Raw genomic sequence first — 27,682 nt, 5'->3', positions numbered from 1 at the left:
GACCTCGTCTGTGGTGACGGGCTGAAGGAATTGAGAAAATGTTGAATAAGAAGGGGAGTGGTTATGGCTGGAAGAGACGGGAGTAATTTGACAATGTGTTTATAATCAGTAGACTTAAAATCATCACTCCTTTAAATACAGCAACTGTTTACTAGCTGTCTTCTGATTTTCTGGCCAGAACCTTAAATTAACAGAGACATTTACTCAATTAAGTGGGGACTTTGATTTGGTTAGTCAGGACACAGTTCTGTAGAGTTGTTGAAGTAAATTAGAGGGCTAACAGAATAAGAAATTCAGCAGTTGGGCAAATGACAGAAAACCTTATTTTTCTGGGTGGATGTCAGGATGTCTTTCCTGTCAGACTGTCAGATAACTTTCTGGTATCCGCAGTGGAATTCTTCTTTTTATCTCAAAAGAGTAAGTGAACACAGGTGATATTGTCTGCAGCACAGCGTATTAGAGTAGATGCGATAACATGTCTTAGCATACCTGGCAATGCAAAATGTTCTTATGTGGTGGTTTTTGGAAGAGAAATCCAGAGCCCATGGGTGGCACCTGCAAACATCAGTTTTCCCACACCTCTGCCATTGGTAACTGGACCTCTTCACTTAACTCCCTTAGCCTGGAGAGAAGAGGAAATACTGATTGGATTGTTCTCCAGGTGAAAGGAACAAAGCCTATTGTGAACTGGTGACCAGGGTTCTTTTGGCAAGTAAATAGGAAATCGTACATGCCAGTAAACTGGGCATTTTATCATTGGCGCTGGTCCACGATCCGTAGCTTGGCAGAACTCCCACTGAAGTCAAAGGAGTCTTCCCGAGTAAATAAATTAAGAATTGTTTACCAAATCACTTGTCGTATTAAAACCCAGTGGTAATGCTAGCCGTGCGCGGAAAGGGGGGTGGGGGGTGGAAATAGAGCAGATGACTGATATTTCAAGTGGCTGCTGCATCTTGCGGGCTGTTGACTTTGGTCTCACCAGTTGTAAAAACACTTAATCTATAATGATAAATGGTCAGGAATGGCCAGGCAGACAAGCGAGGGTTGTCCGAACTGTCAGTGCTTGTGTAAATTAGCCCACAGCAACAGGAGAGCTGTCCACAACTGCTGAAAGAAGCAATTAGTGGCAGCAACATATACAACTGTCACAGGAAAGTGTGGGCTTCATTTCTAAGCCTAAACTTACACAGCCCAGGTGTTTACTCTGCATTATAACTTGTCTTTCAGATGGTTAAAGATCAACAACAAAGGCTTATCTGAAGGGCTTCACAGCTCACATGCTGAAACATTATTGACAGCTCCACAGTTGTACAGGTTTAATGAAGCTTTATGAGATGGAAAGAAGAGGCCAAAGTGCTTTTTCTTGAAGGCTGTGCCTGGCACCACTTTGCCAGACATTTTAGTGAGGGAACTTAGAGCTTAAAGACATTGATTATTTAATAATTACTTTCTTTGCATCCACTCTGAAAACAGTAAACCCTCACACTCAGCCCTGCCTCCAGGGAGATGAATTTTAGAGTCATGATCAAGTTTAAGAGTATCGATTAGAATTGTTAAAGGCTGTCTGTACAATAACGGCATCACAAGGCCTTGTTGAGAGAGCAGCAGTATGGCAACACTGGTGAGGCTGGCAACATGACTAAAAGCCTTAGCAGAGTCGTACTGCCTCTTAGCTAGCCCCTTCAAAGGTACGTGGTGTACTTCCAGTGACATTTCATTGCTCTCTGTAGATATGGTCCAAGGATCTTTGGAGTTGTTCATTGTATGGATCTTTTCTTTTTTGCACCTCTTTATTTGTTCTCTTTATTCTTGCTGTGTTGTACACAAAAGCTGGCTTTCAGATCTTGTGTAGCAGAAGATGTGCTAAACTTTTCACTGCTTCTGACAGAGAATTTCTAGTTAAGTTTCTTTGCTATTAGACAGCTGGATGCTTACTCCCAGGTGCCTGCTGCTCCTGTAACTTATCAAAGATTTAACTGCTCCTCTGTAGTATAGCCAAGGCCAAGTTGCTGATTCAAAACAGGCTGGTTCATACTAGGCTCCTTTTAAAGATGGTGAGTCATAGCAACCTTCCCTGTTGTATGAATCTTGTTTATTATGTAGCAAATTAGCTCAAGATTTCTGAATACCCTGAGTTCCCTTTGTAATCACCAGAGATGAAGAGGGTCAGTATCTCTGGAGCAGGCGCATGAAGAGGATCCTTTTGTCAGTCCTGGTCCAAAGCCTGTTGAAGCCTGCTGGTCTGCCTGATTGACTTTGATTAACAAACACCCGTAGCTGGCACTCTGCTGCATTTAACAGTATGTTTACAGGGTTTTCTCAGTTTGAGGGTGAATTAGAAAGCTTTGAACTGCAGCAGGTTATCGGATTATTTTTACTGTTTGTTAGAATAATTTTTAATCCTTATCAAGCTAAGGTCTACTTTTTCTGCCTTAAAAAAGAGGTGATATTTTCCTCAAGGAGAGTGCAGGAATGGTTAAAGAAGATTAAAGTCTTTTCTACATGCTTGAGGTTTTCTGATGTCTGGTGGGAATTGCCAATGAAGCTTCCTTCTGATTTCACACTGCCAGGGGAACACAGAGCGAATGCAGGGTGACAACCCACTTGAAAATAATTATCCATCGCTCTGGCTGCAGACACATCCGTAACATGATAGAGAAATGTGCTTTTACACATGTGCACACACAAACTGGGTAAATTATTTTTTTAATCATTTTCTCCTTCCAGGGCTCAAAAGCTTCATCCTGCTTGTTACTCAGTCACATACATATCTTTTGAAAGCATCTTTCTTTTAAAGGAGGGTACATTTTAAATGCACTGATCTGGTGACTGACAGGATGCTTATAATGAAGGCTTGCCTTCTTGAGGGTATATATTTGAAATATCTCCATTAGCACTTCCATGGAGCGTGTGGGTTTCAGCTTGTGTTTTTAATAGATCTCCTCCCACAGATAGATCTTTCAAGGTAATAAATATTAACCATACCATAGGTTAGTAGTAAACAGATGTGGTTACAGTCCAAATACTGATAATATCAGTTTAGTCCTTAATGGGTAATGTTGCTGCCAAAATAATCCATTACCATTGTTAGTGGCTGAGGACTAAGCTGGCACAAAAAAAAAGGAGCTCCTGGTAAGGAGCCCTCTGCCAGGGGACAGGCTGTGACGTAGGAGCGCGGGCAGGCGCTGTTCGTGGCTAGAGAGAGCTTTATTTTAGGCGCCATCAGAGCGGGTTCTTGTAAGTGCTAAATTCACTTTAAAGGCATTAAGTGTCAGAACCCTGTGCTGAGGTGCTTTTTGGCTTGTTTTGGAATGTTTTTGTTTTTCTACCTAAGAAAATAGTATATAATGGCTACTTGGGTCTGATGAAATTGGCCAAACCAAAGCCCACAACATTATCTTCAGTGCTTTGTCCACGGGACCTCTGAGAGAAGGAAAAAAGAATTTTTTACTTGCTTATAGCTTTCATGAACAAAAGCTGTTTGGCCAAAATTTGGAGCTGCTAGTTGTCTAAAACTGGGATTCTGGCATCCTATCAACCTGGGACAGCAGAGAACCAAGCCACAAGGTCCTCCTTATTTCTTGCCATTTTATGGGTCAACAAAGGTACTTGGGAGCTGTTTTGCTGGGAATCATTTCTTTCTCTTCTCCTTTCACTGTCCTTTAATCCAGGCCTCCTAACCATACACTGTTGCTGAACTAAATTAACTGGTTTAGTGAAGACAGTATTCCTTATGTCAAACAAGTCTGTCTGGTCCAGTTGTAGAAAACTGTAATTGAATTTACTGCATACACCCACAGAGACTTAAGAGAAGCACCTCGCTGGGCAAATCAGTAATAAAAAGGAAGATGTAAAACCAGGGATATTAAAACCTTTATTTAAATACAGTTCCCCAGCCCAGTGCACTTACAGTTCTACCTTCAGATCCCAGGGTTAGTTTCCAGAGGTATTTTTCAGTTGCGTAGATTGGTCAGGTTTACAGCTGTAGGGAGAAAGGGTGGGCTGATTTGGTTGGAGTCTATCTGCACACCCAACAAATCGTGCCTGTCTGCCTGTCTTGCTGGAGTCCCTCCAGCTCCAGGAGCCCAGCTACAGCATGTTCTTTGACATGGGTTTGTGGTATATGGAGTTTGTTGGAGGAGAGGCTCTCTGCTTTCGACTCGTGGCTTCACGGTGGTGCTGAACTTGGAGCCCTGGCGCACCCTGATTAGACCCCGTCCTTGGGCATGCGGAGGGTCCTGGTGTCTGTGCTTTCCCTTTGGCGTGCATGAAGGGCTGGGTGTGACCAAGCCCCGAGGGCAGCCGGAATATTCACTCAGTTGCAGTTAATCATCTTTGTGCTATTTGCCTTTGAAATTGTTCATTGTGTTCAGGGTAGACTTTTTTTTTCCTTGGCGGAATGATTTTGTTACTTCTACTAGGTTGAACCTCCTACACTTGTACTGCTACTGTCTGGTGGCCAGAAGAAAGGGGCTTTGGGATAACTTCCTCAGCAGGGTGGTATCCAAACAACAGGCAAACAACCTGTTGATGGTTGAGCCAACAACCTCTGAGGGACCCTTAGAGTGTAGGACAGCTGATTTAAATGCAAAGTATTACTCTCCTTGCAAATAAAGAGTTTACTGAAATGCCATTATGCCCAGTGTTAGTCTGCAGCCTGCTTTGCTTCACAGCCGTGGCCCCTTGCCATCTGCACCCTGCAGGTGCCAGTTCAGTCCTGGACAGCAAGTTCATTACTGGGTCTTCACTGCAGCTGTACGTGAGTCACTTCAGCACTTGGACCAGACTTAATCCATGGTATGAATCACAGAGGCTCCTTAACTATGCCCACAGAGACCTATAATCCACAGAGAGCTGGCACACAGGTAATGTAGCACACGGAGATGTCCTGTGGTCTGGAAGGTAGGAGGAAGCTGGTCAGGTGTTGATATGATCCTTGTCATGGTTTTCATCAAGCCTCTTATCAGACTTGCAGTGGCGTGCGGGAGGCTTCTGACTGGAGAGGGACTTGAGTGTTTTGTAGGAAGGGAGGGAGAGAAATATTGATGAAAAGTTAAAACGCAGCATGAGGTTGTAATAAGAGTGCTAAAATAAATCAGTCCTTTTAGTACAAGTAATGGTCATGCTATTAACCCCTTAGAAGCTCTAGTTTTCCTGCATATTCATTTGACGTAGGATACAACATTGCCCTTAAGACAGACGGATCTGTCTGTGGGTGAAAGAGACAGGTAGATATAATGGCTATAGCTTATTGCAGCAAGAGAAAGCCAAACAATCTGCATTGCCCAATACATTCAAGTAAACCTAATAGGAGGGATGAGGAAGATAGCAAGATTAGCCTGACAAAGATTATTTGTTGCTAAACAGACTCCTCAGTGTTTCCCTCGGCCCTGACACACACAATGAACGGCTCCACCCAGGACCTTTCCCTTTGCTTCATGGCTCAGTTGATTTTGATGGGTTTATTGTGAAGCGAGATTTATGGAGCCCCAGGAAGGTATAAAATTAAAAACTTCCGTCCCCTATGTTCCCACAGAGGAGTCCCCCGTGTCTGCTCATGGTGCTGGTCAATGGGCTGGGTGAGGGATCCGGCTTTCAGGCTCTGTGATCAAACGTGTCCTCTTTGCGGTCCCCAGTGGGAGAAGTGTGAGCGGCTCTGCAGATCTGTCCCTTACGTTCTGGTGTCTTGAGCAGGGAAAGCGAGAGCTCCTGCCTTCCTACCATCATAAAATGATCTTTAAAATTAGTTGGTTTTCAAAATAAGAATGTCTAGATTATTTTTTTTCTGTAGGAACTGTGACATTTTTAAGCTCTTCCGGGCAGTGTGGCAGTATTAGCTCCATGCTTGCAGAGTGCTGAATGGCTCATGCAGTAGCATGTTGCCATCAGCAGGAGTTTTAAGAAAAATGCTGTGAATTGTTGGACTCGGGACAAAATCGGAGATGTTTCAGAGGCACAGCTCCCTGCCTCCCCTCTCATCTGCTCCACAACTAGATTTTTCTGCTGGAGGACAGGGGGTTTGTGTGAGGGTGGTGGTCTGGCCAGGATGCTGTTCGTGTGAGATCCTGCTAGCTGGGTTCATGCGGGAACTGCGCTGGCACTTCCAGCCTGCCACGGCCCTGAAGCGGTTTTCATCTCATATAGCGACAGTGGCTCTGTTGTCAGAAACAAAGCAAATCCTGATCACCATTGAAGCAGCAGATACGCCCCGTGTTTCAACATCTGAAACCAGGCCCATCAATCTGAAACTATTCCCCACTCCCAGTGCCAACAGCTCCATTGATGACTGTGCTCCAGAAAGAAAAGAAATTGCCTTTCCCCTCACTGTAATGTCAGCCCACCATTTGGAGACTCCCCCGCATCTTCCTTTTCATGCTGGAGGTGGTGCACTCATCTCTGTGACCTGCAAGCATCTGCTTCCCTGGTTTTCCGCTTCATTGCGTCTCTGTTTAGACACTGCAATGCCCTGTCCCACATACTAATTACTGACTTTTTGCTTCTGAGGAACTTGATTGATTCTGGCACATTTTCCCACGTGAAACTGGACCTAGAGCCTTGGAAAATATCTTAATGGCCATCAGACTAAGTCTGAGTTTAACCCCAAACTGGCTGCTGTATCTGAGCTAAAAGGCACCTCTTTCAGACGGTAACTGTGGCAGGATGAACCTTCCTCACTTTGCTTCGCAGATATCCCCCTGAAAGGAGGGCAGCCCTGGCAGAGCCGGGCATTGCTCAGGGAGGGAAGGTGTTTGCCCTGGCACCACCTTATCTCAGCTCTCCTGGCTGCGTGCCGAGTCGATGCTCTCGCTTGTGCAATTGCAGCAAGTGAACGCTCTGTAAGAAAACGCCTTTTGCTTTTTCTCGCTGTAAAGCTCTTGCCGTCTCCCACAGGAGCAGTTTCTGGTCAGGACTTGCTGCTGCCAGGCGCTGAACAGCCCCTGGGAGGACAGACATCCTCAGCTCCCACCCGCTCCGGCAGCCGCTCCGGCGAGGTCAGACCTTTGCTGCACGGCGAGGACTTCAGCTTGCGGTCTCCTGAGGCTGCTGGTTTCCTCCAGAGGCTTTTATTTATTCTCCTGCCTCCTGGACAGTGTGGAGGGACAAATGTTGTCACCTTGTGCACCCGTGTGCCCTGCAGAGAGAGCCCTGGTGTGAGGCGGTTCGGGGAGTTTTGGGGTAGATGGGGTTTAGATCAGATCCTGCTCAGCAGTTCCGGCGCTGCCGCTTGAGTTGATGATTTCAGGAGTGTCTTCCACCTCATTGCACTCGGAGCGTAGTTTTGAAAAGGAGGCTCGTGTATTCGCAGGCTAAGCAGAGAGCGCTGTCTCCTGCCCAGGGGAGCTGGCAAACCCAGCTTTTGGGGGAGGGAGAGCTGGTTATGGGGCAGAGGCACTGGGCAGAGACTTGGGAGAGTTGTGACTGATGCCCAGATGTGCGAGGCACATGTTGTGTGCCCTTGTTGTCTCACCACATCTCTCTCTACCTCAGTTTCCATGTGGTGAACAGAGATTAAAAACCATTTCTTTCCTTTTTCTTTCTCTCCTAGTTTCTAAGCATTTTTGGAACAGAAAGCATCTCTTACTGTGTTTGGTAACTGATCTTTGAGTAAAAGGTTTTTGTGCTTAGGAATCCTAAATGCTGCCAGCATATAAATAAAAGTCATGAATGGGAGCCCAGTGGTGCAGCAGGCAGGAGGGCTCCCCATCGCAGGGGCTGGCGCGGGCTCTCTCTTCTCCTTGCAGTAATTCCACCTGTCAGCCCCGATTAACTCGGAGGCTGTTTCAAAGGTTTGGCAGGAAGGGAGGATTTCCCTCTTTTAAAAATGAATATATTAATTTTGTATTTCTGAAGTGAACACAGCGAAACAATCCTGGCTCAGCTACTCTTGCAGCAGAGGCCTTTCATTTAGGTACTGAAGATAAGTAGATACATTTGACCTCTATGTAATTTAAGACTTTTTTTTTTCTTTTTTAACCTACCTGTCTCTCCTAAAATAAAAGTCCTGTCTCCTGTTGAACATGTGTTACATCCTGGCGGCTTCAAGAACAGACCCAAGGACGTGATGCAGCCCTCAAAACCTTGTCCTCCTCAGTGTGCTCAGGTCTCCAGCTTCCTTTTAGATGCACCTGATGAATTGAGGCAGCCAGAATTAATCTTCACCCTAGTCACCTCTTAACGGCTTAACCTCTTCGCTGCTACACTTGAGTCACTTTGTAATTTCAGCAGAATTTCACCATAATGTATTAGGTTCCCATCTTACCTTGATGGCTGCCTGTGTTTAGAATAAAAATTGAATTTGTGACTTTCTACAAAATTATTTCTAGTATTTTTCTGGTAAGAATTTTTGTATTTAAAACTCTAACTATGCATAATTACTAAGGACTGGTATTTTTATTGTATTCCCATTTGGATCATTACATTTTACAAGTTTTGTTCTCACTGTTTCATTTCTGTTTGATACAGTATTTAGGTTATGTCCTGACCCAAAGTCCTGCGTGTGTAGTCAGAGCACCCTCATGCTCTACCCCAGGATAGGCTGCCTTCCAATGATCAGTGGAGCTTTTTGTGATGTATAAAATATGCATCTGTTTCATGGAGTTGCTCTGAATCATCCTTTTTTGAATATAAGGGTACAGAAAGTGTGTCTCACCTCAACTGTATTGAAATGGGATTAAGAGTCACAGGATTAGCTCTTCTCTGTTTTCAATGTGCTTATAGGTTTGGGGCCTGTGGGGATTTAAGCATATAAATAAGATTTCTGCCTGTGCACTGGTTACAGAGCAAGGCAGGGCACTGCTGGAGGCCGCTTGCCCGGTCGGGCAGAACCGACCCTTGCGGTCCCAGTGGGTTGCTGAAGGTGCCGGGGGGAGCTGCCTCCTGCGGGTTGGCTCCGCTCCTGCCGCCCCTTCCCGGTGCTCTGCCCCTCTCCTGCCCAGGGAGGTCCTCCCCAGCCTGCCTTCGGCTCGGTCCCCAGTCCCATAGTTCCCATGCTGGAACCGGCTGGGAACTGCTTGGCAGCGTGTTTACAGGTTTTAAAACCTCCTGTCCCTGTGGTGCAAGAGCTGACCTTGTGTCTCTGATTCAGCCTTATTTCCAAGCTTTCTGTATGGTCTCTTGTTCCTGACCAGTTTTCTTCTATCAGCTCTTCTTTCAGTTGCTCACCGTATTTTCCTCCCCAATTCTTCCACGTTCTCCAGCACTCCCCTGTTGTAACCTTTATTTTCTGTCCTTCAAAGCCTTAGTTCTGTGTCTGGCTTTCTACCTGAATCTCCTTCCTGCATCCCAAAGTGTCATGTCCAGGTCCCTGCTTGATGGGCTTCAGTGTTCACTGAATGTGATCTGACATCAACTTCTCTGGAAAATACTGCACTGCTATTCTTAAGAAAAAAAATATCGGCAGATCAGCACTTTCAGTGAGAGTCTGCCTGTAGGTTTGAAAGTCTCAGGTGAAGCAGGAGTTTGTGTATTTGATGCTTTGCTCAGGACATCATGGAAAAATGAATGTAAAACGTCAATTTTAAGTTTTTCATAATGAGTATAAATACTGAAAGTGAAAAAAACCCACACTTGTTCAATGCAATACTGGGCTTTCAGGCTCATTTAGATCAGGAAAATACTGTTAATTCTTCAGACAAAGAGATCAGAGTTTGACCCACCAGTTAATTTTTCACCTTCACTAAGAACACAGAGAGGTAAAATTCTGTGTGATCTCCACTGTTCTTGACTTAACTGGGAGTTGCACATGCTCAGTATCATCCAGGACACTACGTCTGAAGATACTACATAAGGTTTTTCCAGTTACTAAAAACACGTGGACTTTTTCTTTCTAGGCCCTCCGTCTGCTCCCCAGAACCTGATTTCCAATGTCAACGAAACATCGGTGAACTTGGAGTGGAGCCCCCCCCAGAACAAAGGTGGTCGGGAAGACATCTCCTACAATGTGGTATGCAAGAGGTGTGGGGCTGGCGACCTCGGCCGCTGCCGCTCCTGTGGCAGCGGCGTGCACTTCAGCCCTCAGCAGAACGGCTTGAAAACCACCAAAGTCTCCATTACTGACCTCCTGGCACACACTAACTACACCTTTGAAGTCTGGGCGGTGAATGGAGTGTCCAAGCAAAATCCCACCCAGGACCAAGCTGTGTCAGTCACTGTGACAACTAACCAAGCAGGTAGGAACCTAAACACAAATTCTCTTCTCTCTTCTGCCTGTTTTTTAGGAAAGCTGTGATTTCCATTACATTTAGCATTAGCAAACGAATGCAAGGAGCCCTAAGATGCATAACTGGGTCAAACCCTTATTTTCTGGTTATTTATATGGATAGTTAGAGCTAGAAAAACAGAGGATTTGACTCGTTTAGCTGGGAGCAGAGCTCTGCTGTGCAGCAGGCTGGGAGGACACTGGGAGGCATTCTGCAGAACAGCCCAGCTGCCCGGGACAACAGTGCCAGGGCCGCCAGCGGTTCGGCCCTTTGTTGGGGAGACACTGCACGTGGACACGAACGTACCCTTGGTGTTTGCAGAGGGCAAAATACGCACTCGGGGCACCGCTGGGTTGTGCTTCTGCCCCCTTCCAAAAAGGGCTGTGTAAGATTCAAAAAGAAGAATGAATTGATGCTCGTTTGCCTGCCTGCTCTCTCTCCTCTCCTGCAAAGTCAATTAGATTCTGTCCTGTTGTTAAATAAATACCTCCTTAACCTGCTGCTAACAATATTTCAATTGATCAGAGCTGGCATTACTTTAGAAATTCTATAGGAGCTTTCATCTTCATGCTGGCTGATTTTTGCTTTTCACTCATGTGGGAGAGTGAAAGACCATTTCTGTTTATAACTGATTATTTCAGATACCCTAGGCAGTTCTACTTTTTTCAGTCCCCTGTGCTTGACATCGTAAAGGCTGCTGCAGCAGATTGCAGTTTACTTTTCATGATCATTCGTGTGATTTTTTTTTTTCTTTAATTACATGAAAACATTTCTTGTTTGCAGCTAGCTAGGGTTTTAAGCACAGGGTTCCAGTTGAATTTTTAATTTAATGCACAAAATTATATACAGTTGAATATGACACTTCTATATGCAAATTAGATATCTAGGCTGTCAGACTGGCTACAGGACCATCAAACCTGTTATCTAATCGCTCACAGCGCTGATTGCCTTCAAGTCCCGCAGATGTTGCAGGCATTCAGCACCTTAGAGCATAGCTTACAGGGTTATCGTTTATCGTTAGACTTATGGTGTATGGGGCAATATTAATATTTTATATTTTGATAGTACTGGACTATATAAATATTCTGAATTCTGTCTCCCAGTAGATGCATGAACAATAGGTATGCAAAGTCTAAATCTACAAATTTTAGCTGTGGTCCACTGCACTTCAATATTAACAATGAGAGAGACATTCAATTTTGCAGTGACAGTTACAAGCAAAATTGTCAAGTCCACGCTGAAGCTCCTTTGAAAATCTGGTCCGGTGTTTTTTGTTCTTTACACATACAGTTGACAGCATCTCTTTGAAATTATGATTCAAAAATTCAAACCATCACTTTGCCTAGTGAAAAGACGACTAATAGAGAACAGGGACTATTACCGAGTCTTGGGAGAAAGCTGCAGGAGAATGCTGTCATACGTTATACGAAAAGAGAAGGTTGAGAACAGCAGCAGGGACAGTGTTTTTGTGCTATGAATGCCTAGCAAAGAGAGTATTTCTGGCTGATTTTGGCATGTGTAAGGATTAGTGGATGCATATATGCATGAATAAGTGAGTGGGATCCATCTACCGTGTGAAAATTCCACCATCTTATGCTTTAATATGCAAACCAAAATCTGATTGAATATGCAAATAAGAATTGATTTTGTTTATTATCCGTGAGTAGCAGTTCTTCACATCAGGAAATTTGTATTTTTGCCAACATTTCCAATTATGAAACATGCCCAGTCTATCAAATGCTTCAGAGGGCCGGAGAAAACTGTACTGGTACAAATGAAAATTAACTCCATCCCGTTCTTCATACGACTTTGTGTATTCTGCTGCATAGAAGATCTAAATAGAAATGTGTGTCCTAAACCTACAGATCTCAACTGAGATAAATAGTCCTTACATATGCAAATAATCCCATTGATTTCAGTGAAACTGTTTGCTTGAGTAAAGGTTTGTAAAGTTGGACCCTTGGGTTTTACAAGTACTGATCTGTTTAATCATTGTAAATGTGTGTCTGGGGTGCATTAAAATTCTTGTGCCACTCATTTTCTTTCACTATATTTCATTATAAAGGAATCATGTCACGCTAGAGCACTGCCACAGGCTTGGTTTTGATCTTGCACCTTTCTTACAGTAATGTAAAGCTACCTTGGTTTCTTTACAGAAATGTCTAAATTCATATTAGAGCCAAGCTCCTCCTTTAATAACACTCTTTCCTGTTTTGCTAATAAAAATGAAATTACCAACAATGAAAATCTGGAAACGACTTTACTGTTTTTGCTATCTGTGCTTGTGCTTTCCAACATTTGATAGGAAAAAATCTCGTTACCCTGGTTCTTTAGATAGGACCAGTGCTTTTGAGTTGTATTCTGAGGAATTTGCTGGAATTGTTTGCAGGACGTGCATCTTTGAGTTAAATTCAGTAGGGATGATACGTATGCAAGGGACCAGGAAATTCTCCCTCTTAACAGCAGTCTCAAATTGAGCTTCCAAATTGCAACAGTATAATCTGAAAAAAATATACAGAAATTTTAGAACACAGTTTTAGATGTCAGAATCAGAAATCCGAATATTTGTGTGTTTGCTTGCATTGGTGTCAGCAAGGTATGCATTTGGAGATGGACAGAAAGCAATGAGAAATCAGCCACTGGTATATTCAGCACAAAATTGAAGAAGTGTGTTGCAGTGACATAAAAGGTGCAGTTAAAAGGCACAGGTGGTTTTTGTTTGCTTTTACCGTTTTATTCCTGGAGATAATGAAATGAGGCAGTTTACTTCCCCCTTTGTTTAGAAACTCTTTTCAGTAGAAAAATATTTAAATGAAAATAAGCTTTTGCCATTTAAAGTAGGATCAAAAAGCATTTGAAAAAGTATTTTTCCTGCTTCCTTTGAAAAGGTCCTGGGTTTTATAGCTTTTTTTTTTTTTTTTTTTAAGATAGAAGCTAAATTTCAGGCTTTGAACCAAGTAAAAATTTCTGTCTTCTAGTGAAACTTCAATATTGGGACATTTTAAGAATTTTGAACAGTAAATTCAGCTCACTATTCTACATGTTTAGTATAATAATTGTTATTATTTTTTGAGATGGGAACTGTCACTCTTTTCCCATATAAGATTAAAAAGAAATTAAAAAAGCAAAGAATGAATCACTGAGCCGTTGAAATTTGGAGCCAGCGCCCTTAGCACAATGATTATAGGGAAATGCTGATATTAAGGGTCTCCACCAGCAGTGGTGACTTCTGTGGCTTTCTGGTTTTGATCAAATGAAATCAGCACTCTGTCCATCCTTTAAAAACATGAAATGACTTGTGGAAGAGATGCAAACCAGCAATTCTCCTGCGATGCTGCTAGGAGAAGCTAATTTCAAGGAGAGACCCTACCAGGCAGTTCACTGAATAGCTCAGAAATCTCCCGGCTCTTTTTCCCCCGCTAAGGATAATGCTGCGAAGCTGTTCAAAATGAAAAGTAAATCTCACAATAAAGAGACCTTGTTCACAGCAAGCAGGAAGCTTTTGTTTTTTTGAAGAGGTGCTGAACAGTTTATATTTTTATTAAAGATTACAGCTGTTTAGGTCCAACCTGACAGTCAGGTTCATGTCCGAGGGGGCAGCGCCGCAAGGACAAGGTTTTGCACGGCTGCTAAAGGCGTTCATAAGGCAGGGGAGCAGTGATGGGGAGAGAGCCTACACAAGCTCTAAATGAGATTTAAAATCCAAACTCATTATGATGCTTGTTTTGTTCCCTTCTCTTTGTTTGTATTTTATGAGGGATGAGCGCCTTCCTTGCTCCTTTGCTTGTGGAGTTAAAACAGTTGATATTTCTGAATAAACAGACTGCCTGGTGATTTGTTACCTTGTTAGGTTACCTTGGGCTCAGCATTTCCTTAAGTGGACCAGCACAGCTAGGTGGAGGCAGGATGTGCCAATTAGGATGAAAATACAGTATAAATAAATAAACTTACTCTTTCTCCTATTGCATCAGGCTGGATGTTTTCAAGCTGCCTGTGCTCAGGATCAAGAGCTGATCTTTCTTATGAATATCTCAGGCACTCTGTCCCATTTTTCGCTCTTTCTTTTCTCACTCCTCTCTCTGGCTCCTTTGTCTCTGCGATCCCCCACACCTTGGCTGTCTAGCTGTCTGTTCGCCTGTCTCAAAGCCGCTTCATCTCGGAGGCAGAGCGGTGTGGCTGGCGGTGCTGCAGTCCTTCCCCCCCTGTTCTGCATGCCTCCCCGGTCCCTCACCGTCACTCAGAGCCCTGCAGTCGTTCACTATCCATTTCCAGGCAGGAACTAAAATGGGTCACGGTGCCACCAGGACTTGAGCGCTGCCGAGAAGACCCACGTGAATCGAGTATTCTTCTGGGACAGATTGCAGTTGTGATGAACCCGAAATACTGACAGTCAGTGCAGGGAAGGAAGATGTCAACTGTTACTCAGGTTTATTTAGCCTTTAGGTTTGTTTGTTGTTTCTGTTCTTAATTCCATTACTAAAAGGAAAAAAAATCCAAAAGATATGCCGATCCCTTGAGGATGCTTGTATTTTAAGTTAGAAAGAAGAGGGGGAGAAGTGGGAGTTACTTGCTTCCAGATGACTCACAAGTTCTACTGGACTTTTTGGTAGGGGAATATACATTCCCATTTTGCATTTTGTTGGGTCATCTTTGAAAGCCCACGTTTCCTTTCAAATGCTGATTAGCATTCCTCACGTGTTGTACAGAACAGCGCAGAAAATGCATATAAGGTCTTACATTCTGCCAGGGTGCTTTAGCCTGTGCAGAGCTAAATTTGCAGTCAGTAAAAATTCATGGACATGCATTGCCCTTGGTCAGCGTACACTCCTCATATCGACAAAGTAATAGTTGCTCAGGCAGATCAAAAGCAAAACATGCCAAGGCCAGGAAACCTAAGGTTTTCAGTATTTTCTTTTTAATGTGCTACTTTCCTGGATATTTATAACTTCTATAAAGAATTGCTTGGTAGTGAAACATCAAAAGACACTGTTAAGCAGATTTCAGTTGCCAAGCTTTCTTTAGGTGACTGCATGAACACCCTAAAACTACTACTGGAAAATAAAATTAACAGATACTCTGAAGATCGATCGATAATCTGATCCTCTAAACTCCATCATGTTCTTCGAGTATATTCCTGGTTTCAGTAGAAATAACAGTAAATGATTTCTGTTCACTGAGAGGGAACATAACATTTTTTGATATTGTATGTGGTGATATTTATATGCCTATTGAGAATCTCATTGATAGGTGGTAGAAGAAGTTAATTTTGCTTTCAAAAATAGCAATGGCTGTAGTTGTTCAGAGTACTATAGTTTTATGCTCAGATCTTGCAAAAAAAATCTTTTTTTTTTTTTTTTTAATGCAGTCCTGGTGATGAGCTGTTTGTTGTTGTGTTGAAACATAATTTTGAAGGGCCGTATAACCCCAAGGAAGATGTCATCTCCAAATAGCCGGGGAAGGAGCTCTGTGAACTTGAAGACAGGATTCATTATACAGTTCTGTCAGAGTTTCACAGACCCTCTAAAATAGCGTAGGCTGGCAAAATAACTCATTTTCTGTTCTGACTTCACCTTCCCTGGTGCCTGCTGAGGATACGGGGAGGCTCAGGCAGGTCAGCTCCCGCACAGCTGGTGGGTTTTCCAGTCCAGCTGCCCACCTGGCTCGCTTGGGTGTGCGAGGACGGGGTGGTGCTGGTGAGATTTAGGGTGTTGCGGAGGGCAGGATTAAGGTGCTGGGACAGGCTGTTACTAGGCGAGTGTTTTGGACTAGCTGGAAAGTGTTGAGGTTTGCAGCAAGTTGGACAGCCCAGCCTGGGAGCTGTGAAGGTGGGTGAGTCCCTGTCTCTGCCCAGGCGGCAGGCTGGCACTCCACGTGCTGGGCACAGCAGTACCTGGCTGTAGCTTTCCCAGACATCCAGGAGTCGATTCAGTTTTTTTTAAATTTTTTTTTTATTTTTTTCAAAGTACTTGCTACTAGCATAGTCCCACCCTTTCCAGTTACTTGTTCCCTGCAGCCAAAGGATACAAATAGCCTGTTCCAGGAGTCCTTTTACAGGCACACAAACCCGGGAGGAAACTCATGCACGTAGCTGGGTGTGTATTAACAGTCACAGCGCCCTGGCCGCCCAGTTCCCCCCAATCCTGATTGAAAATAATCTCTTGGCAAACATCTGGATACGTGCCAGATGTCCAGAGCATGGGGGGGTGTGTGATACTTCTAGATGCTGCATTCTTTTTTTCTGCAAAATGTCAGGGAAATGGAAAAGGGGAGTTGCAGAGGCGTGTTTTTATTTTGCTTTAAAGGTGTTTGTACCAAGGATGATGGATCAGCAGTCTCCTTGTTCCTCAGATGGAGCTGTGTCAAGCGTGAATTCAATAGGGAAAGAGATTCAAAACTAGTAAGCAGGGACTTGAAAAAGGGGTGATCCGTGAGCGTGACACTCCGAGTGATTTGTTGCAGCATCTTGCAGAATTCGAGGCTAATTGTATGCAACTTTCTCGTTTTGAATCGAAACCAGTGTGGTTTCTAAGGCTTCACATTTATCTGCTAGACATAAGCAGCAATCTCGCCCCCCCCCCCCCCCCCCCCCCCCCCCGCCCCCGTACACACATTTTCAAGCAGAAGAGTTGGGACAAGTTGTCAGCTGTGGTAGGGTTTCACCCGCCGTAATTGGTGAGGTGACCTGCCAGTTTGTGCAGGACAAGGACCTGCCCTGTTCTTCCCTCGCTCTGGCTCTCCGAGGGAGTTGTGTTTTGGCTTTTGCCATCTGAAGATTTACATCGAAGGGAGTTACCGCAAGGACTTCTGAAGCAAACCCAGTAATGTGTTTTGGGAAACCACAGACCTTTCAAATATAAACGCAGTGGGAGATCCACAAAGAAGATAAGTGATCCCAGCACAAGAAATTTGGAAATTGCATGGAAGCACTTAGGAATACTTCTGGATTGGCAAATTTCAGTGTTTAGCATGAGATTCCTCAAAGCCTCAAAGATGTCATGTGTTGACTGCTTCAGATGTCTTCTACTGAATGTTTAAATACGTGTGTAAGATAATGTGTCTGAGTAAGGAGCTTCTCCAAGCAGGCAGATGCAAGTGGGAGTTTCTTATTAACAGCTCTATGGTCTTGCACAGGTTTTAACTGATGGTCTGTAATAAATGTGTAGTTATAAGCATACGTGCTCCTGTCTTAAAAACAAAACCGGGAAAACTGTTGTTGGGAGGGATTAAATTATTATTTTAAGGTAACTACAGCTTTCCACAAAGAAATAATAATTAAAATAACAACTGCCTGCTTGCTGGCAAAGCCATCTGCACCACCCATTTCCATGAATTTGTATTCAAGGTGGAGGATACAAGTCTTGGTCGGAAGGAAAAAAAAAAAAAATAAAGTAGTGCTTTCTAAAGATCCTTAGTAAATAACCAGCTTCAGGGTTCAGTGAACAGCTTAGACAAGTTGCATGTCAGATAGTGTAATTGCAGCATTTAAATAAAAATTTGGTCACATTTTTAAAAAGATCTCATGGTTTGCTATGGAAAATGGAAGTTAGTTACATATCCTCCTGGGGAAAAAACCATTTAATTTCAGGACTGGGTAGAGTTGACCATATTTAAATTATATAAATTTACTTTTAGGAGGCATCAAATCTGATCAAGTTCTGGTTTCAGTGATGTTGGTACAGATGAATAGGTACCAAACTGGCAGAGAGGAAGATACGGTCCCGCAGCTTTTCTTTGCTCTGGACTATTTAACTGCGCGTTTCCTTTCGCTGGCAGTGTACTGACATTTCACATTCGTGAAGCTTGCCGTCCGGTCTGAGCGCTTCCCTTAAATGTTGGCACGGAAATACTTTCATATGGAAGGGGAAGAATGTTTGTGGCTACCAAATATTTAGATGGGCTTCTAAATTTTCTAGTTGTTTTTGCAGCTGACTAAATTAATTGGAAAGCAGCCAGGGAGACAGCAGAGTCCGGTCTGTAGTTGAGCAACAATAAAAGGCTTCGGAGAACTTTATCAAAGCTTCCATTAACCCCCTGCTGATGTCCTCAAACAGGATTTTTTTGAGAGAGTGGGAACACAAAAGCAAGGCTGCACAACTGCCCCTGTGTGTCCATTCAAAGGTTTTAAATCCGCACAGTTACTAATTAAAATGCCATGCAGAGTAGCACAAATAAACATCGCTAGTCCCTGAATCCCAACGTTTCTGCATTGGCTCATAGTTTGGAGGACAGGATGCTGAACTGACCCCACGAGGGTGGGTAACGCAGCCCCCTTTGGTTCAGATATTCCGTCCTTGTATGAGGAGTTGCAAAACATGTGTTGAGTCCATCCATATGCATGAAATCATACTCCCAGAATGCCATCCCAAGGCAGCCTGTTATTTTTTTATTTATTTTTTGTGTAGCATTGCGTTGAACCATGAGGACTAAATAGAGCTGTGGCATGCCTGCCGGATCTCTATAATCACGTTTGCCAGATTTTGGTGGACATCAAAATGCTGAGCACGCGAGTGAATACGGCTCCTTTCATTGAGAAATGTCACTTCAGATTTAGCCCCACGTGTGAACTGGCGTGCAGGGAGCGCTTTATTATTATGGCAGGGCTCCAGTGGGCTTCCCCTCCCAAACAAAGCAGGCAAACGCGTAGCCTCTATCTGCATCTACTTGAAGGATTTCATGGCGTCTCCTTAGATTAAGGTAATCTGCCTTCATTACTAAATTCAAGAACCAGAGTCCCACAGCTCTTAGTAGCGCGCTCCAAGAACGGATTCAGGGTTTCTGAAAGTTGTGATTTTTTTAAACTGATAATAACAAAAGTTCATTGCGGGTTTGGATTTATTTATTTATTTTAAATACAGTCTAGAGATATGTAGGAAGCTCAAGCATTTGTATTTTATTTCTCTGGTAGTTTGTATTTTATTTCTCTGGTAGTTTGTATTTCAAACCATCCCGTATGGAAAAGTCCTACTGATAATTTAAAAGGAAATGACAACTTTTGTCTCAGCCTTCTGAACTGTTCCTGCAGAATTTATTAGGATTTTTATCCCTGCTACTGAATTCTATCTCCTAGTCTTAAAAAAATGATTGACTGATTCTGATTTTTTTTTTATTAAATACTTTTACTGTTCCATAAAATCCCTTTCGTTTTGTCTGTATTAAAATCCATTGAAAGTATCCATGGATTATTACGGACAGAAAAACCCTTAAACTGTAATGTGCTTTGGATAAAAATGTCTTTCAGTTCCATAGATTACTGAAAACCAAAAGGAAAGCACTGAAGTTTTAAATTAGCTTTTTATTATTTTTAATTTTCTATGTGTCATTAAATGGTCCCATCAATAAATAATAGAATGAGACCATTTTGGCTAAGCAAGGTAGGAAGGTATAGTGGGTTGGAAGAGATGTCTCAAATATGAATTGAGTTTTGTATGGTGTCCATTTATTTTAGCAAACAAACAAAGGCATGATCTCAAGACAGCCCATTGCAACGGCTCCCTGGGAAGATTGCGCTTGTCTCGATAACATAGTGCGTTCTTTAAATCTGTCCTCTGAATCAGCCTCAATTTATCTTTCTTAGCATAAAAGGGAATACAGATGGAATGACTGCAGCCTCCCTTCTGGTTTATCAGGATATTGTGCATGCACATAAATAAGAGAGAAAGTGCCTGGAATATGGAAGTGGCTGAGTGTTAAATCCCTTGTTTTTCAAGCTCCCCGGGCAGTCTGGGACAGGGCGGCCAAGGGGAGTCCTGTAGGAGCGGCAGAGATTTGTGGGCTCTCCATCGTACTTCAGATGTGCAGACCCAGCGGTGCCTTTCCAAGAGCGATTCAGCCGTTTGCTTTCACTGCTGCCTGTGCTGACCGTTAAAACCGCAATTATGCGAGTACTGGGAAGAACTGATTCGAAGAGAGTGTGCTGGGATCAAAGGGAGGCTTCTTGTGCACCACTGCAGATGTGGCATTTTTCTTTAATCAGAGACTATTTTTATTTATATTTGTTATACCAACAAGCTGTGAACATCGCTGGTTAGAGGGGCTCTGTAGCACAGTAGTTTCCTAGCTTATTTTCAGTCTGACTGATCCTTAAATGGAAGTTACCGGCTTGATCTGGATCAAATGAGAAGGTAATCAAATTTTTGGACCTGTGGATGACAAAATTGAACTAAAACCAAAACTATGAACCTTACAAGGAGGAGAGACATAATGTTGAAAAATGCTTTGCATGCTGTTGTAAGAAGCACGCGTATTATTGAATTGCAGGTTTAGAATGAAGGTTTTATTTTTCCTTGCAGTCCCCATCGTGTGCCCTGCTCAGTTCCAGCCCCTTTGGGGCCCTGGCCTTGGAGGGGCGCAGAGACCTGCCGCAGAGATGCTCATCAGGAGTCGGGGTGGGCTCTCAGTGTCCTCCTGTCGGCTCTGAATCGGGGACTGAAAGTGAAGCTCCTGGCTCGGAATACAGACCCGTTTATGCAATTGCTGAGCTAATTTGGGATTATTGTTTTCACGGGCTTTTATTTGGCCAGACCAAAGCTCAGTACTGCTCAAGGAAATAAACATGGCTGATTTCTTTGTACAACTCCAAATCTTCATAACCTCGTGAGGTTGATTTTTAAATTTTTTATTCATTTATTTATTTAGAATTGAAATTGTTCAGACTTTGTAATGGCACCTGCATTGCACAGGAAACTTTACCAATTATCTTTCTGACTGTTTTCCACTGAGGCAGCCACCTTTAATATTTAATTGCTTATTCCATTTGGGGTTTTTCTAATTGACACAATTTTACATGAATAATGCACTAGTTTTCAGCGTCCGACATAAAACCAAAATAATGAAACCCCTTTATAAGTTTAATTATGTGCCACCTATGATGTAATCAGTTACTGACATCATGAACTAAGACTTTAATTTTAAGGTTTATGTGTTTCAGGAACCTTAAGACTCTTCCCCAGTTTGTCCCTCATCACTTTTTTTTTCCTTCTTTTTTTTTTTTTTTTTTTTAAACAGCAAACTTCAGGTAGCTTTGCTTTTTGCAGCAACACTGGGTGTAGAATATAATTTTCTCTCTCATTGGGTCTATTTATGATTTTTAATTTCCTGAAGAAATCTGCCCGTTGGGGATGAAGGAAAGGGGGCTTAATTCAGTTCCAGTGAGAGGACCGGGTAGAAGAGCTCCAAGCGTGAGAGTTTGGTGTACTGCAGTCCAATTCTCCGTGGCACTTTTCCAAAAGCAGAGTATCTTTTTTCCCCCAAAGAAGAGAAATGTTGATGGGGTAGTATGGCAGGGTGTCTTGCAGCATCCTGGAGGAACTGAGGATCTCCAAGTGCTGTCAGCCCAGCATCCTTCACAAAGTGCTACCGACGTGAGCCCAGAAAACCTAAACCTTGATTCAATCTCGAGAGTTTCTCAATAGCCCAGAGGCAGAGATCGTATCGTATCGAATCCATCTAACCTTTGTACAGAAGGTGCTTTACCGGAGTTCCAGCTGACCGCTCAGAATATCAACTATAATTAAAATTTATAGGTTGTTCAGCTGAAATGTAAATAGGTAAATGCAAACCTTGTGCACCAGCCTCTTCTGTGTGATGGAGCTTAAAGTAAATAAAGGTGCAGTTCCTTAACTTTGGTGACTTCAAAACGATTTATTACTCTCAAGTGTTAAGACGGGAATTGTGATTTTTATTGTCAGGTGAGTCCTGGGTTTTGATTCTTTTGGGTGCCACAGGCTCAGGAGAGCATGTTTGAGACCCAGCCTGCAATTGCTGTTGCAGCCTATCAGTTCTGTGTATCACAGTTGAAGTAAAATGTTTATAATTTTATTACCTTTTCTTCCTCCAAGATTCTTGCCATTTCTGATGTTAGGTGATTGATCTGAGAAACCCAAATGGCAAAGTCTAACTCTCTGCTATTACTGTAGCATTTCAGAAGCCAGGATGAAACAATGTGGCCAAATCTATTTATTAAAATAGCAAATGTTGCAAAATGAGTCATAACGTTTATTTATTTTTGTTTAGAAGATACTTCAGTATTTCCAAAGCATGTAAGTGAGTAGGGCAGAAGCTTTTGTTTGTCTGGATTTGAAAAAGGCTTTTAAGAGGCTCTTTTTACAAAATCTAATAACGCTGAAAGTAAGTGACAAAGGAAGTTATTTAGCACATATATATATCATCTAGACATCCATGTTTCAAGTAAACAAACAGAAACTGTGTGAGAACCAAGGACAACAGCCTTACAAGGTGTGTTGCCTTGGGTACCAAACCATGCCTTCACCCCGCAGCGGATTAAGCTTTACGCCGTAGCTGTTGGGTAACGGTGTGCTCAGGTGGCTTGGTGCTAAGTATAAGGACCAAGGCGCAGGGATGAGTCTTTCTGTTAACAGATAGGAACATGAGGCATCAGGTGAGAGGTATCCTTTGCAATGTGAGACAAAAGCGTGCCCCTTTGGGATATTAACAGAGCAGGGCCAATATTTTCGGTATTGTTTTATTGATTGTTGAAACACTATTGTAAGTGGTTGGAAAGCTGCACGCAAGAAGTGGTCTGTAGGGCACAGATACAGTAGGTTATTTTGTTGGTCCTGTACAATTTAAAAATAGCTCTACTCCCCTTGTCTGTTGACTTATGAAGTGTACACAGAAATAGCTTAACTCCTCTGACCATGGGGAGGCAAATGGGAAAAGGGGGAGGAGGAGAAGGTGGATGGTTGCTTGACTTGAGGGAAGGGGTTGGAGAATGAGACGGGGTATTGTTTGGAGGCATCTGATGTGTCTTTGAGGGTAGCTTTGATTTCATTGTGGAAGGGACTGGAGGGGTAGTGGAGGAGTTTGTTTTGAAAAGTCGGCTCAGCAGACCCCCCCTCCTGTGCAGCAATACAAAGGTGAAGGACAGGCTGTTTCTGGGGAGGAATTAGCTCTGGTGGCTACCTTGGGCTTCCCAGGAGGAACAGCAGGGAGTGGGTGTGAGGTAGAGCTGCCCTGAGGGGGTGGCACTAAGTGGGTCAGATTGCTCCAGACCGCTCATTTGGAGCGGTTGGGGAATGCTCTGTTTCCAACATTATTATCCGTTTTAATAACTAAAGGTTACGGTCCCTAATTTCTCATTCTGGTTCTTCCAGAGGCACTGTACCCTGGGGCGCTATACGTTATGTCCCAGCATCAGTGGTTTCTGGCGGTCTGTGCTTGCTGGACCAGCGTCTGGGAAGTAAGCGGATGATTACAGCACGTGCTTCCCAGAAGTGCTCAACCCAAATTCGGGTCGTGGGATCCCGCCTCTTCAGCGTGGCTGGTCTGGGCCCTAAAGGAAGGGCTCTGGGAGTTACAGCAATCTCTCTTTGTCCAGGCTGTATGGCTCATTTTCTCTGCTTCTCTCAAGCCACTATAATGCAGTGGAGCATCAGCGTTGGCTTCTTTAGGCTACAAAATTTATTGTTGTTTATATTGGGTCAGTTTCTAACCTCAACTAGAGGGAAGAGTAACTGCAACGTGACCTGCTCTGTGACCAGCGGCTCCAAACATGCTCAGGTCAGACAGCTGCTGACTAATTCCCCATCTTAACAAATTGCTTATAGGTCTGGAGTTTCTTAGAGCAATTCACAGCGCTAAGTACGTTCACCCTTCTTGTGTTAATCATTCTAGTTTAAGCATTTAGAAATGTTTCGGTGCTGGGTTTAAGTGGTTGTGATGTTCAGACAGATTTTTATAAATTGCCTTCCAACTGAAAGACTTGTTTTCCTGTTTGTTTTAAACTGGCATTCATACATACAGGAAATACACAGTATTCTGCCATGTTTCTGTTGGCAACTATTAAGTTATCCTTGTCAGAACATGCCAACAGGATTTCTTAGCAAGCTAGCAGAAAGAAAACAAGCAGTTCTCAGACTAAACAGAGCCCATGCTTGAGTTGTAATACTGATCTCTTGCTAAATGCTATGTAGATTCTACAGTCTTTTGCTTTAAGGCAATCTTTGGGATTGCAGGTTGCAGATTCAGATCTTTGGAGTTACTCCAGACTTGCATTGCATTAGCTGACATCATGATTTGGCCTTCAGAATTGGAGGGCCAGTACCTGAAAATGATGTATTGCTGTCAAGAGCTGGTGCTCAGAAATTAATAGCCAGAACGAGCTATCTCCTGGGTGTGCAAAGTCTTCTTTGTCTCCCGTCTCATTGCAGTTCCTGATGTAAACCACAGGGAACTGTGGTCAGACCTCAGCTCCAGTAATTGGTTTGATCTAAATTACAGCAGTTCTGGTATGCTGAAGTGGTCTGCGCTAAAACTGACACAAAACTGAACATGCAACCCAGAAAATACACCGGTTCTTTGCGGATCCTCAGCAGCTACTGCATGTCCCCAGGAACTGAGGCTGGAGTAGGTTGGTAAAAATACAGCACTCTAGTAATCCTCAACTACTACTATTTGTTGCTGCTAACAGCCTGGGTTTTCCTTCAAGCTTTTGATTTGATGCAAGTCAGAGCCAGCTTTTGTGGTTTGGCAAGATTTGCAGCACAGGTTCTTTTGGGAAAGGCAAGAAATGAAAAGTTTAAAACAGAGGAAATGTTTAAAACATAATAATGCCGTGTTAACAGTCTTTAAAATCTCATTTTCTAGCCCCTTCCTTTACGAACACATCATTACAAACATAACTGATGTGAGCTGGTCCCTACATTGGAGAGCTCGTCACTTGTTTTTCTCAGAGCTCCTTGGCAGTGACCGGGTTGCAGAAAGAAAGGGAAGATCACTCGTACGTGTTATTTGGGATGAAGGTGTCCTGCGAGAGCACCCTGTGGCCAAGCTGTTGCTTTTCCTGAGCAGCATGATTTCTAGTAATGGAGGAGAGTTTAGTTCAGAAGTATTACAGCTGATTGAAGGGATTGAGAGAAAGAGGCCAAGCTCAGCTGTCACACTGCTTCACATTACGTTGGCCAGGATTTTCAAGTGTGGGTGGATAACCTTGGGCGCTTTACTCCAGTGGCGTAGATTTAAAGTCTTTGTTTTGAATGCTAAAGCTTGGAAATGCTGGCCTGAATCTTGGCATGTCTCACTTTCTAAGCTGGAAGGTGTTCCTTGCCAGTCGTCATTCCTGGGGGAGGGAGAGGCAGACGGTGGGAAGACAGAGGACTTGGGAATGTCTTGGGAGGCTTCCAGTCGCTCGGTTGAGCAATCAGGCCTCTAGATCCTTGTCCAAGTCCTAACCTGGCCCAACCATCACTAGTACAAATGTTTGCTCCACTTATACAGAGGGAATAATGAAAAAAAAAGAAAAAGATTCATGTGGTTAGTTTGTAAAGTGCACATTCTGCCCACAGAATCTTACTGGTCCCTAGGAGAAAGGTGTAGCTGTCGTACTGGCAGCAAAGAACGGGAATGCCAAACTCTAGCTGAGTTCTTCAGACATGCACAGACATATAATCTATGTGTCCACATAGGTTCACATATGCAAAACCCTGTCATGTGCTTATCCTTAGGCACATATATGGCTTATACATATGCTGTGCATATGTTTGGAAATTTGGTCATGCTAAAATGCATTCCCCTTTGTTTGCAAAGCCATTTGCCAGGAGTGCTCAGAGCACGGGGGGTGGTGTTCCTCAGAAGTGAGGGGCCTGGAGCATTTCTGCCTGGACAAGAGAGAGGAGTGGGTAAAAGGCCCAAGAGACCAAGGGGAAGTGGAACTGAACACCAACATTTTAGGAGAGAGCAGAACTGCTTTCTTTTTAATTTATTCTGGTACATTTAACTAAATAGGGCTGGATGCTTCTCCCTCCACTTGATTTGAAGTCAGTGCGACAGCTAGTAGAGTAAGTTGCTCTCTTACATGAATAAAATTACCAGAATCTGGCCTGGAGTATGTTGCCTTTAGAAATTGTTAAAAACATATTTGATTCTTTGCATTGTATGTCCTTTTCCTGCTGTGAGATTATTTGATAATATAATTTACAAAATCCCATGTAGAAACCCACAATATTACAAGGTAAATATTCAGAGAGAAAACCTGAAACATGCCAAGTTCCCTTAAATGTGTTTTGTCCCAGTAGGAGAAGATCTTTTATTGTTTTGTTTTGATTTCTAAGAGGAATTTTCTTCGGTGTTAGATTCTCAGGAATATTTTTTTGTTTAATTTTTTAAGTAATTAATAATGGATCAGGCTTTTAGTATCTACCCTGGAAGGTAAAAACCCTTAATCACAGTAACATCATTAGTGCTTTCAAGCATTTAATTTTGATGCTTGACAAAGCGCATAGCCATTGATAAGAACAAATAAGTGGTGTTGTGTGCAATTGAGGGAAAAAAGAAAAGCATGAAAACCCCTAAGCTTCAAGTAATTAAATTTAAATATGTTATTTGAATTTAGCTGAGATAATGTACAAACTGTGGGTATATTTTTCAATCAGTGAAAGACCCCTTGAGTAAACATGTTCCATTTAAATTCAAATCATGGGGAGTGGAAAGTAAACCCTGCTGTGGTTAAGGCATCTTCACTACAACACTGGGCATTGTGTATCTTTGATATCCGAGTACTCATGTGTTGTAGTTTTATAAAGGGCTGTTTTCACTCATGGATGCCTACATGCCAGAGCCTTTATTGCATCCATTTATTTCCTGTTTTTTTCCTCTACTCCCCTTCCCTAATTTGAACCAGTAATGAAAAACTGACACTCTGCTTCTGCCATCCTTTAAAGTGCCTCAAAACTGTTATAATTCAGCACTTATTAGCCTTGGGATATGGCTTTATGGCATTTGGGTGAAGTTTTTGTAGTACATCTGAGTTCTTTCTTTCTCTGTAGGCCACAAGCTCAGAACCGCAGTAATAAAACTGCTAGTAGGTGTTTAATGGCAGGTTATTGAGGAAGTAGATAAAAGAAAATTGCAACATTCACATCAGTAGGGAGTGGGGTTTTTAAGGGAGAGGAACTGCTGAGCTTTGAACTAGGGAAAGTTACACTTGGTGCTTTTGTTCAAGGGGACCACTTTTTAGACATGAAAATATCTCGTCATTCTTCCCTGTGAAATGGGCTGTTCTGCTAGAATTGGTGCTTGGTATGTACAATCTGTGCATGTGTGACAGGAAAACTTGCTGTTGTAAGCAATGATGATTGAGAAACAAGTTTTTGCTTAGTGTTCCTTTCCAGATATCAGGGAGTGGGGAGGAGGAATGTGCAAAAAGTGAAGGAAACAGTGATCTCCCACTCTTCCAAAAGTATTATGTGATCTTATTGGGAACATCTTAATTGTGTACGTTATTCTTTTTGATCAAGCTGTCCTCAGTATGTTTTGTGTAGGAATGTGTGTGTATAATGAACAGTTAGCCCACGCACATAGAAGAGAAAATTCTGTCTTTTATTCTGCTCATGATCAAAGCATCGGTTTACAGCCTGCTACATGCTTATCTTTACATCATCCCGAAGAGGCAATTTAAAGGCAAAAGGCAGAAGAGCAAAGGATTTAAATATTTTGCATAAACTCACCCAGAAGGCTGTGACTGCTGC

General features: G+C 43.0%; 1 protein-coding gene across 1 annotated transcript in view; it reads left to right on the top strand.

The window, feature by feature from the left end:
* The window catches only part of EPHA4 (EPH receptor A4), a 105,874-nt gene that overhangs the window by 47,479 nt on the left and 30,713 nt on the right, over positions 1–27,682 (top strand). The window contains exon 5 of the mRNA XM_075760988.1: positions 9,831–10,169. Within this exon, the coding sequence (XP_075617103.1) occupies positions 9,831–10,169 (339 nt within the window). The remainder of the gene's footprint in view (positions 1–9,830; positions 10,170–27,682) is intronic.

This window comes from Balearica regulorum, chromosome 9 (assembly GCF_011004875.1).
Source record: "Balearica regulorum gibbericeps isolate bBalReg1 chromosome 9, bBalReg1.pri, whole genome shotgun sequence".
Classification (NCBI taxonomy): domain Eukaryota; kingdom Metazoa; phylum Chordata; class Aves; order Gruiformes; family Gruidae; genus Balearica; species Balearica regulorum.
This window is presented reverse-complemented; position numbering and strand designations above follow the sequence as displayed.